Below are 12,688 nucleotides of genomic sequence, written 5' to 3'. Positions count from 1 at the left end.
ACCAGTGTCAACATGACTGAGAAGACACATGACCTGGTAGTAGACCAGTCTCAACATGACTGAGAAGACACATGACCTGGTATGAAAGACAAAACAAAACAAGATGGGAAATATTATCCACATTACATAGCGGTCAGATAGTCTGCCACCATGTACTGTCTGTTTAGAGCCAAATAGCATTGACGTTTACTTTGATTTTTTGTGGTGTCTTTCCAATAGGTGATATATTTTTATTTTTGTTTTGTGATGATTTGGTTGGGCCAGATTTTCTGAGGGCTGTCCCGAGGCTCTATGGGGTTGGTTTGGGTTGGTGAACTGAGCCTCAGAACCAGCTGGCTGAGGGGACTCTTCTCTGGTTTCATCTCTTGACATTGTAGAGCTGTGTGATGGAATATTTTGGGGTCACTTGTTTTTAGATGGTTTTAAAATTTTATGGCTCTTTTTTTTTCCCGAATGAGTAGGGTGTATTGGCCCAATTCTGCTCTACATGCGTTATTTGGAGTTTTTCTTTGCACTTGCAATACAGTCTTGCGAAACTCTGCATGCAGTATTTCGATTGGATGTTTGTCCCATTTGGTGAATTCATTGTTAGAGAGTGGACCCCATACTTCACTGCCATATAGAGCAATTGGTTCAATAACTGATTGAACATTTTTGAGCCAGATTCTAATTGGAATTTCGATTTTGATGTTCCTTTTAATGGCATAGAATGCTCTTCTAGCTTTGTCTCTCAGCTCATTCACAGCCCTGTGAAAGCTACCTGTGTTGCTGATATTTAGTCCTAGATATGTGTAGTTTTTGGTGTGTTCTAATAGAACTGTGTCCAAATAGAATTTATATTTGTCATCCTTATTTCCGGACCTTTTTTGGAATATCATTATATTAGTTTTTTTTAGGTTAACGGTCAGAGCCCAGGTCTGACAGAACCTGTGAAGACGATCTAGGTGCTGCTGTAACCCCTCTTTAGTGGGAGACAGCAGCACCAGGTCATCTGCGTACAGCAGACACTTGATTTCAGTGTTGTGTAGGGTGATACCAGGTGCTGCCGATTCTTCTAATGTTTTTTTCCAATTCATTAATGGAAGTCTGGGTTTCTGCTCTTTAGCCCAAAAGCAGAGGACTTCAATCCTTGTAAATTCCAACATGCAACGTAAAAAGATTTCATAACTTTTTTTTCTTTACCTTCAAAATGAGACTAACACTCACAATCCAACAAGAACTATTAAAATAGGATTTTTCAATTTCAATTCAATTCAATTTTTTTCAATCTCTCTTTCATCTCTCTCTCTTTTGTCTCTCTCTCTCTCTATGTGCTCTGCTCTCCAGCGGCTGTAAATCACAGCTGGTTTAGAGAAAGATAGTCACTGGAAAGGAGAGAAGAGCTGTCGTTCATTTACAGCCGACTCTCCCTGTCTACCTAGTAGTATCTCCCTGTCTACCTAGTAGTATCTCCCTGTCTACCTAGTAGTATCTCCCTGTCTACCTAGTAGTATCTCCCTGTCTACCTAGTAGTATCTCCCTGTCTACCTAGTAGTATCTCCCTGTCTACCTACTAGTATCTCCCTGTCTACCTAGTAGTATCTCCCTGTCTACCTACTAGTATCTCCCTGTCTACCTAGTAGTATCTCCCTGTCTACCTACTAGTATCTCCCTGTCTACCTACTAGTATCTCCCTGTCTACCTAGTAGTATCTCCCTGTCTACCTACTAGTATCTCCCTGTCTACCTAGTAGTATCTCCCTGTCTACCTAGTAGTATCTCCCTGTCTACCTAGTAGTATCTCCCTGTCTACCTACTAGTATCTCCCTGTCTACCTAGTAGTATCTCCCTGTCTACCTAGTAGTATCTCCCTGTCTACCTACTAGTATGTCCCTGTCTACCTACTAGTATCTCCCTGTCTACCTAGTAGTATCTCCCTGTCTACCTAGTAGTATCTCCCTGTCTACCTAGTAGTATCTCCCTCTCTACCTACTAGTATCTCCCTGTCTACCTAGTAGTATCTCCCTGTCTACCTAGTAGTATCTCCCTGTCTACCTAGTAGTATCTCCCTGTCTACCTACTAGTATCTCCCTGTCTACCTACTAGTATCTCCCTGTCTACCGAGTAGTATCTCCCTGTCTACCTAGTAGTATCTCCCTGTCTACCTACTAGTATCTCCCTGTCTACCTAGTAGTGTCTCCCGGTCTACCTACTAGTATCTCCCTGGCTACCTAGTAGTATCTCCCTGTCTACCTACTAGTATCTCACTGTCTACCTAGTAGTATCTCCCTGTCTACCTAGTAGTATCTCCCTGTCTACCTACTAGTATCTCCCTGTCTACCTACTAGTATCTCCCTGTCTACCTAGTAGTATCTCCCTGTCTACCTACTAGTATCTCCCTGTCTACCTAGTAGTATCTCCCTGTCTACCTAGTAGTATCTCCCTGTCTACCTACTAGTATCTCCCTGTCTACCTAGTAGTATCTCCCTGTCTACATACTAGTATCTCCCTGTCTACCTACTAGTATCTCCCTGTCTACCTACTAGTATCTCCCTGTCTACCTAGTAGTATCTCCCTGTCTACCTAGTAGTATCTCCCTGTCTACCTAGTAGTATCTCCCTGTCTACCTAGTAGTATCTCCCTGTCTACCTAGTAGTATCTCCCTGTCTACCTACTAGTATCTCCCTGTCTACCTACTAGTATCTCCCTGTCTACCTAGTAGTATCTCCCTGTCTACCTAGTAGTATCTCCCTGTCTACCTAGTAGTATCTCCCTGTCTACCTACTAGCATCTCCCTGTCTACCTAGTAGTATCTCCCTGTCTACCTACTAGTATCTCCCTGTCTACCTAGTAGTATCTCCCTGTCTACCTAGTAGTGTCTCCCGGTCTACCTACTAGTATCTCCCTGTCTACCTAGTAGTATCTCCCTGTCTACCTAGTAGTATCTCCCTGTCTACCTACTAGTATCTCCCTGTCTACCTAGTAGTATCTCCCTGTCTACATACTAGTATCTCCCTGTCTACCTACTAGTATCTCCCTGTCTACCTACTAGTATCTCCCTGTCTACCTAGTAGTATCTCCCTGTCTACCTACTAGTATCTCCCTGTCTACCTACTAGTATCTCCCTGTCTACCTAGTAGTATCTCCCTGTCTACCTACTAGTATCTCCCTGTCTACCTAGTAGTATCTCCCTGTCTACCTAGTAGTATCTCCCTGTCTACCTACTAGTATCTCCCTGTCTACCTAGTAGTATCTCCCTGTCTACATACTAGTATCTCCCTGTCTACCTACTAGTATCTCCCTGTCTACCTAGTAGTATCTCCCTGTCTACCTACTAGTATCTCCCTGTCTACCTACTAGTATCTCCCTGTCTACCTAGTAGTATCTCCCTGTCTACCTACTAGTATCTCCCTGTCTACCTAGTAGTATCTCCCTGTCTACCTAGTAGTATCTCCCTGTCTACCTACTAGTATCTCCCTGTCTACCTAGTAGTATCTCCCTGTCTACATACTAGTATCTCCCTGTCTACCTACTAGTATCTCCCTGTCTACCTACTAGTATCTCCCTGTCTACCTAGTAGTATCTCCCTGTCTACATAGTAGTATCTCCCTGTCTACCTAGTAGTATCTCCCTGTCTACCTAGTAGTATCTCCCTCTCTACCTACTAGTATCTCCCTGTCTACCTACTAGTATCTCCCTGTCTACCTAGTAGTATCTCCCTGTCTACCTAGTAGTATCTCCCTGTCTACCTACTAGTATCTCCCTGTCTACCTACTAGTATCTCCCTGTCTACCTAGTAGTATCTCCCTGTCTACCTAGTAGTATCTCCCTGTCTACCTAGTAGTATCTCCCTGTCTACCTAGTAGTATCTCCCTGTCTACCTACTAGTATCTCCCTGTCTACCTAGTAGTATCTCCCTGTCTACCTAGTAGTATCTCCCTGTCTACCTAGTAGTATCTCCCTGTCTACCTACTAGTATCTCCCTGTCTACCTACTAGTATCTCCCTGTCTACCGAGTAGTATCTCCCTGTCTACCTAGTAGTATCTCCCTGTCTACCTACTAGTATCTCCCTGTCTACCTAGTAGTATCTCCCTGTCTACCTAGTAGTATCTCCCTGTCTACCTACTAGTATCTCCCTGTCTACCTAGTAGTATCTCCCTGTCTACCTACTAGTATCTCCCTGTCTACCTAGTAGTATCTCCCTGTCTACCTACTAGTATCTCCCTGTCTACCTACTAGTATCTCCCTGTCTACCTAGTAGTATCTCCCTGTCTACCTCCTAGTATCTCCCTGTCTACCTACTAGTATCTCCCTGTCTACCTAGTAGTATCTCCCTGTCTACCTACTAGTATCTCCCTGTCTACCTACTAGTATCTCCCTCTCTACCTAGTAGTATCTCCCTGTCTACCTACTAGTATCTCCCTGTCTACCTACTAGTATCTCCCTGTCTACCTAGTAGTATCTCCCTGTCTACCTAGTAGTATCTCCCTGTCTACCTACTAGTATCTCCCTGTCTACCTACTAGTATCTCCCTGTCTACCTACTAGTATCTCCCTGTCTACCTAGTAGTATCTCCCTGTCTACCTAGTGGTATCTCCCTGTCTACCTACTAGTATCTCCCTGTCTACCTACTAGTATCTCCCTGTCTACCTAGTAGTATCTCCCTGTCTACCTAGTAGTATCTCCCTGTCTACCGAGTAGTATCTCCCTGTCTACCGAGTAGTATCTCCCTGTCTACCTACTAGTATCTCCCTGTCTACCTAGTAGTGTCTCCCGGTCTACCTACTACTATCTCCCTGTCTACCTAGTAGTATCTCCCTCTCTACCTAGTAGTATCTCCCTGTCTACCTACTAGTATCTCCCTGTCTACCTAGTAGTATCTCCCTGTCTACCTACTAGTATCTCCCTGTCTACCTAGTAGTATCTCCCTGTCTACCTCCTAGTATCTCCCTGTCTACCTACTAGTATCTCCCTGTCTACCTAGTAGTATCTCCCTGTCTACCTACTAGTATCTCCCTGTCTACCTACTAGTATCTCCCTCTCTACCTAGTAGTATCTCCCTGTCTACCTACTAGTATCTCCCTGTCTACCTACTAGTATCTCCCTGTCTACCTAGTAGTATCTCCCTGTCTACCTAGTAGTATCTCCCTGTCTACCTAGTAGTATCTCCCTGTCTACCTAGTGGTATCTCCCTGTCTACCTAGTAGTATCTCCCTGTCTACCTACTAGTATCTCCCTGTCTACCGAGTAGTATCTCCCTGTCTACCGAGTAGTATCTCCCTGTCTACCTAGTAGTATCTCCCTGTCTACCTAGTAGTATCTCCCTGTCTACCTAGTAGTATCTCCCTGTCTACCTACTAGTATCTCCCTGTCTACCTAGTAGTGTCTCCCGGTCTACCTACTAGTATCTCCCTGTCTACCTAGTAGTATCTCCCTCTCTACCTACTAGTATCTCCCTGTCTACCTAGTAGTATCTCCCTGTCTACCTAGTAGTATCTCCCTGTCTACCTACTAGTATCTCCCTGTCTACCTACTAGTATCTCCCTGTATACCTAGTAGTATCTCCCTGTCTACCTAGTAGTATCTCCCTGTCTACCTAGTAGTATCTCCATGTCTACCTAGTAGTATCTCCCTGTCTACCTACTAGTATCTCCCTGTCTACCTAGTAGTATCTCCCTGTCTACCTAGTAGTATCTCCCTGTCTACCTACTAGTATCTCCCTGTCTACCTACTAGTATCTCCCTGTCTACCTAGTAGTATCTCCCTGTCTACCTACTAGTATCTCCCTGTCTACCTAGTAGTATCTCCCTGTCTACATACTAGTATCTCCCTGTCTACCTACTAGTATCTCCCTGTCTACCTAGTAGTATCTCCCTGTCTACCTACTAGTATCTCCCTGTCTACCTAGTAGTATCTCCCTGTCTACCTACTAGTATCTCCCTGTCTACCTAGTAGTATCTCCCTGTCAACCTACTAGTATCTCCCTGTCTACCTACTAGTATCTCCCTGTCTACCTAGTAGTATCTCCCTGTCTACCTACTAGTATCTCCCTGTCTACCTACTAGTATCTCCTTGTCTACCTACTAGTATCTACCTGTCTACCTACTAGTATCTCCCTGTCTACCTAGTATCTCCCTGTCTACCTACTATCTCCCTGTCTACGTACTAGTATCTCCCTGTCTACCTACTAGTATCTCCCTGTCTACCTAGTAGTATCTCCCTGTCTACCTAGTAGTATCTCCCTGTCTACCTACTAGTATCTCCCTGTCTACCTACTAGTATCTCCCTGTCTACCTACTAGTATATCCCTGTCTACCTAGTAGTATCTCCCTGTCTACCTAGTAGTATCTCCCTGTCTACCTACTAGTATCTCCCTGTCTACCTAGTAGTATCTCCCTGTCTACCTAGTAGTATCTCCCTGTCTACCTAGTAGTATCTCCCTGTCTACCTACTAGTATCTCCCTGTCTACCTAGTAGTATCTCCCTGTCTACCTACTAGTATCTCCCTGTCTACCTAGTAGTATCTCCCTGTCTACCTAGTAGTATCTCCCTGTCTACCGAGTAGTATCTCCCTGTCTACCGAGTAGTATCTCCCTGTCTACCTACTAGTATCTCCCTGTCTACCTAGTAGTGTCTCCCGGTCTACCTACTACTATCTCCCTGTCTACCTAGTAGTATCTCCCTCTCTACCTAGTAGTATCTCCCTGTCTACCTACTAGTATCTCCCTGTTTACCTAGTAGTATCTCCCTGTCTACCTACTAGTATCTCCCTGTCTACCTAGTAGTATCTCCCTGTCTACCTCCTAGTATCTCCCTGTCTACCTACTAGTATCTCCCTGTCTACCTAGTAGTATCTCCCTGTCTACCTACTAGTATCTCCCTGTCTACCTACTAGTATCTCCCTCTCTACCTACTAGTATCTCCCTGTCTACCTACTAGTATCTCCCTGTCTACCTACTAGTATCTCCCTGTCTACCTAGTAGTATCTCCCTGTCTACCTAGTAGTATCTCCCTGTCTACCTAGTAGTATCTCCCTGTCTACCTAGTAGTATCTCCCTGTCTACCTAGTAGTATCTCCCTGTCTACCTAGTAGTATCTCCCTGTCTACCTACTAGTATCTCCCTGTCTACCTACTAGTATCTCCCTGTCTACCTAGTAGTATCTCCCTGTCTACCTAGTGGTATCTCCCTGTCTACCTAGTAGTATCTCCCTGTCTACCTACTAGTATCTCCCTGTCTACCGAGTAGTATCTCCCTGTCTACCTAGTAGTATCTCCCTGTCTACCTAGTAGTATCTCCCTGTCTACCTAGTAGTATCTCCCTGTCTACCTACTAGTATCTCCCTGTCTACCTAGTAGTGTCTCCCTGTCTACCTACTAGTATCTCCCTGTCTACCTAGTAGTATCTCCCTCTCTACCTACTAGTATCTCCCTGTCTACCTAGTAGTATCTCCCTGTCTACCTAGTAGTATCTCCCTGTCTACCTACTAGTATCTCCCTGTCTACCTACTAGTATCTCCCTGTATACCTAGTAGTATCTCCCTGTCTACCTAGTAGTATCTCCCTGTCTACCTAGTAGTATCTCCATGTCTACCTAGTAGTATCTCCCTGTCTACCTACTAGTATCTCCCTGTCTACCTAGTAGTATCTCCCTGTCTACCTAGTAGTATCTCCCTGTCTACCTACTAGTATCTCCCTGTCTACCTACTAGTATCTCCCTGTCTACCTACTAGTATCTCCCTGTCTACCTACTAGTATCTCCCTGTCTACCTAGTAGTATCTCCCTGTCTACCTACTAGTATCTCCCTGTCTACCTAGTAGTATCTCCCTGTCTACATACTAGTATCTCCCTGTCTACCTACTAGTATCTCCCTGTCTACCTAGTAGTATCTCCCTGTCTACCTACTAGTATCTCCCTGTCTACCTAGTAGTATCTCCCTGTCTACCTACTAGTATCTCCCTGTCTACCTAGTAGTATCTCCCTGTCAACCTACTAGTATCTCCCTGTCTACCTACTAGTATCTCCCTGTCTACCTAGTAGTATCTCCCTGTCTACCTACTAGTATCTCCCTGTCTACCTACTAGTATCTCCTTGTCTACCTACTAGTATCTACCTGTCTACCTACTAGTATCTCCCTGTCTACCTAGTATCTCCCTGTCTACCTACTATCTCCCTGTCTACCTACTAGTATCTCCCTGTCTACCTACTAGTATCTCCCTGTCTACCTAGTAGTATCTCCCTGTCTACCTAGTAGTATCTCCCTGTCTACCTACTAGTATCTCCCTGTCTACCTACTAGTATCTCCCTGTCTACCTACTAGTATATCCCTGTCTACCTAGTAGTATCTCCCTGTCTACCTACTAGTATCTCCCTGTCTACCTACTAGTATCTCCCTGTCTACCTACTAGTATCTCCCTGTCTACCTAGTAGTATCTCCCTGTCTACCTACTAGTATCTCCCTGTCTACCTAGTAGTATCTCCCTGTCTACATACTAGTATCTCCATGTCTACCTACTAGTATCTCCCGGTCTACCTAGTAGTATCTCCCTGTCTACCTACTAGTATCTCCCTGTCTACCTAGTAGTATCTCCCTGTCTACCTACTAGTATCTCCCTGTCTACCTAGTAGTATCTCCCTGTCAACCTACTAGTATCTCCCTGTCTACCTACTAGTATCTCCCTGTCTACCTAGTAGTATCTCCCTGTCTACCTACTAGTATCTCCCTGTCTACCTACTAGTATCTCCTTGTCTACCTACTAGTATCTACCTGTCTACCTACTAGTATCTCCCTGTCTACCTAGTATCTCCCTGTCTACCTACTATCTCCCTGTCTACCTACTAGTATCTCCCTGTCTACCTACTAGTATCTCCCTGTCTACCTACTAGTATCTCCCTGTCTACCTAGTAGTATCTCCCTGTCTACCTACTAGTATCTCCCTGTCTACCTACTAGTATCTCCCTGTCTACCTACTAGTATCTCCCTGTCTACCTAGTAGTATCTCCCTGTCTACCTAGTAGTATCTCCCTGTCTACCTACCTGTATCTCCCTGTCTACCTACTAGTATCTCCCTGTCTACCTAGTAGTATCTCCCTGTCTACCTAGTAGTATCTCCCTGTCTACCTAGTAGTATCTCCCTGTCTACCTAGTAGTATCTCCCTGTCTACCTAGTAGTATCTCCCTGTCTACCTACTAGTATCTCCCTGTCTACCTAGTAGTATCTCCCTGTCTACATACTAGTATCTCCCTGTCTACCTACTAGTATCTCCCTGTCTACCTACTAGTATCTCCCTGTCTACCTACTAGTATCTCCCTGTCTACCTAGTAGTATCTCCCTGTCTACCTACTAGTATCTCCCTTTCTACCTACTAGCATCTCCCTGTCTACCTAGTAGTTTCTCCCTGTCTACCTAGTAGTATCTCCCTGTCTACCTAGTGGTATCTCCCTGTCTACCTAGTGGTATCTCCCTGTCTACCTACTAGTATCTCCCTGTCTACCTACTAGTATCTCCCTGTCTACCTACTAGTATCTCCCTGTCTACCTAGTAGTATCTCCCTGTCTACCTAGTAGTATCTCCCTGTCTACCTAGTAGTATCTCCCTGTCTACCTAGTAGTATCTCCCTGTCTACCTAGTAGTATCTCCCTGTCTACCTACTAGCATCTCCCTGTCTACCTACTAGTATCTCCCTGTCTACCTACTAGCATCTCCCTGTCTACCTAGTAGTATCTCCCTGTCTACCTAGTAGTATCTCCCTGTCTACCTAGTAGTATCTCCCTGTCTACCTAGTAGTATCTCCCTGTCTACCTAGTAGTATCTCCCTGTCTACCTAGTAGTATCTCCCTGTCTACCTAGTAGTATCTCCCTGTCTACCTAGTAGTATCTCCCTGTCTACCTACTAGTATCTCCCTGTCTACCTAGTAGTATCTCCCTGTCTACCTACTAGTATCTCCCTGTCTACCTAGTAGCATCTCCCTGTCTACCTACTAGTATCTCCCTGTCTACCTAGTAGTATCTCCCTGTCTACCTAGTAGTATCTCCCTGTCTACCTACTAGTATCTCCCTGTCTACCTAGTAGTATCTCCCTGTCTACCTAGTAGTATCTCCCTGTCTACCTAGTAGTATCTCCCTGTCTACCTACTAGTATCTCCCTGTCTACCTAATAGTATCTCCCTGTCTACCTACTAGTATCTCCCTGTCTACCTACTAGTATCTAGCCAGCTCCTCTGGTCATTACCTAGCCTAGTCTGTTCAATCAGACACAGTCTTTGTAAATGTTACATGATTCTCTGCCTGTGGATTAATAACACACACACTATTATCAAATCAAATGTATTTATGAATCCCTTTTTACATCAGCAGATGTCACAAAGTGCTGTACAGAAACCCAGTCTAAACCCCCAAACAACAAGCAATGCAGATGTAGAAACACGGTGGCTAGGAAAAACTCCCTAGAAAGGCCAGAACCTAGGAAGAAACCAAGAGAGGAACCAGGCTCTGAGGGGTGGCCTGTCCTCATCTGGCTGTGCCGAGTAGTGATACTACGTGTTGCACAGATACCAACGTCCTCAATATCATGTAGAGGGCAATGATACAGATTACTGTACTGTATCAACTGTATATAATGTCTCAGATTACAATTAATGTCATATCTGATGCTAATAAGCATCTGGAACTATTTTCCAGCTTGTCTTTCGTGTCCAATATATAATACTTATATGTTCAATATCTGATACTTATCTGTTCAATATCTGATACTTGTCTGTTCAATATCTGATACTTGTCTGTTCAATATCTGATACTTATCTGTTCAATATCTGATACTTATCTGTTCAATATCTGATACTTATCTGTTCAATATCTGATACTTGTCTGTTCAATATCTGATACTTGTCTGTTCAATATCTGATACTTATCTGTTCAATATCTGATACTTATCTGTTCAATATCTGATACTTGTCTGTTCAATATCTGTCTGTCTGTCTGTCTGTCTGTCTGTCTGTCTGTCTGTCTGTCTGTCTGTCTGTCTGTCTGTCTGTCTGTCTGTCTGTCTGTCTGTCTGTCTGTCTGTCTGTCTGTCTGTCTGTCTGTCTGTCTCTGTCTGTCTGATCGTCTGTCTGTCTGCCTGTCTGTCTGCCTGTCTGTCTGTCCAAGGTGATGCCCTAGACATAGCAGACCTGACTTTGGTGAACCCTGACCCCATGGTGACATCATCAGACTCCTCCCTCCACTGTGTCAGTAGTGACTGGACCTCCCGGCAAGACAGTTCTACCTCCAGCTCCAGCAGTATCCTGGGTATGGCATGGGACTTCCACACAAGATTAACACATTACGTTTTCAATTCTAACACGTTCCACGGCATGTGAAATGTCTTTAAAACCTGTTTCCAATACATTTGAATTGATCTAGGAATTAAGAAATGCACTACAAACTAGCTTTTCAGGTAAACTTGTGAAAGCAAACCGCAAAGACAAGGTAGAATGCAGTTTTAACATGTTATCATACAATTTGTGTTACAATAAAGTGATTATTGTGTAATTCTTGTATTTCCAACTGTTATTTAACATGCACATTTCCGTTAGGTATGGGCCGTGACTACCCCCTGAACCACCCCCAGAGCCTGCCCGTCCGTCCCGATACAGCCTACCCCCATGCCTCCAAGATTGAGTGGAAGACTCGCAGTGATATCTTTGGAGAATTCTACTGCAGGGCCAAAAAGAGTGATTCAAATCAGATATACACATATAAGATGCTGAATGAAGGTGATAACGCATTGATATTGTGTTCTAGCGTGTACAGTTCTATTCTATTGTTTTGAGGCTTTCCTCTTTGGGTCCCTGTGTGGTGTATGGTTGTTGCTAGGAGACCACTGTTTGGGTCCCTGTGGGGTGTATGGTTGTTGCTAGGAGACCCCTGTTTGGGTCCCTGTGTGGTGTATGGTTGTTGCTAGGAGACCCCTGTTTGGGTCCCTGTGTGGTGTATGGTTGTTGCTAGGAGACCCCTGTTTGGGTCCCTGTGTGGTGTATGGTTGTTGCTAGGAGACCCCTGTTTGGGTCCCTGTGTGGTGTATGGTTGTTACTAGGAGACCCCTGTTTGGGTCCCTGTGTGGTGTATGGTTGTTGCTAGGAGACCACTGTTTGGGTCCCTGTGTGGTGTATGGTTGTTGCTAGGAGACCACTGTTTGGGTCCCTGTGTGGTATATGGTTGTTGCTAGGAGACCACTGTTTGGGTCCCTGTGTGGTGTATGGTTGTTGCTAGGAGACCACTGTTTGGGTCCCTGTGTGGTGTATGGTTGTTGCTAGGAGACCACTGTTTGGGTCCCTGTGTGGTGTATGGTTGTTGCTAGGAGACCACTGTTTGGGTCCCTGTGTGGTGTATGGTTGTTGCTAGGAGACCACTGTTTGGGTCCCTGTGTGGTGTATGGTTGTTGCTAGGAGACCACTGTTTGGGTCCCTGTGTGGTGTATGGTTGTTGCTAGGAGACCACTGTTTGGGTCCCTGTGTGGTGTATGGTTGTTGCTAGGAGACCACTGTTTGGGTCCCTGTGTGGTGTATGGTTGTTGCTAGGAGACCACTGTTTGGGTCCCTGTGTGGTGTATGGTTGTTGCTAGGAGACCCCTGTTTGGGTCCCTGTGTGGTGTATGGTTGTTGCTAGGAGACCACTGTTTGGGTCCCTGTGTGGTGTATGGTTGTTGCTAGGAGACCACTGTTTGGG

At 44.9% G+C, this 12,688-nt stretch overlaps 1 protein-coding gene across 1 annotated transcript in view; it reads left to right on the top strand.

The window, feature by feature from the left end:
• LOC120026142 (tyrosine-protein kinase receptor Tie-2-like) overlaps positions 1-12,688 on the top strand; it is a 91,188-nt gene that overhangs the window by 15,664 nt on the left and 62,836 nt on the right. The window contains exons 2-3 of the mRNA XM_038970963.1: positions 11,129-11,269; positions 11,557-11,736. Of these exons, the coding sequence (XP_038826891.1) occupies positions 11,129-11,269; positions 11,557-11,736 (321 nt within the window). The remainder of the gene's footprint in view (positions 1-11,128; positions 11,270-11,556; positions 11,737-12,688) is intronic.

Source organism: Salvelinus namaycush, chromosome 31 (genome assembly GCF_016432855.1).
Source record: "Salvelinus namaycush isolate Seneca chromosome 31, SaNama_1.0, whole genome shotgun sequence".
NCBI lineage: Eukaryota > Metazoa > Chordata > Actinopteri > Salmoniformes > Salmonidae > Salvelinus > Salvelinus namaycush.
Note: the sequence above shows the minus strand (reverse complement) of the source record. Positions and strands in the feature narration are given on the sequence as shown.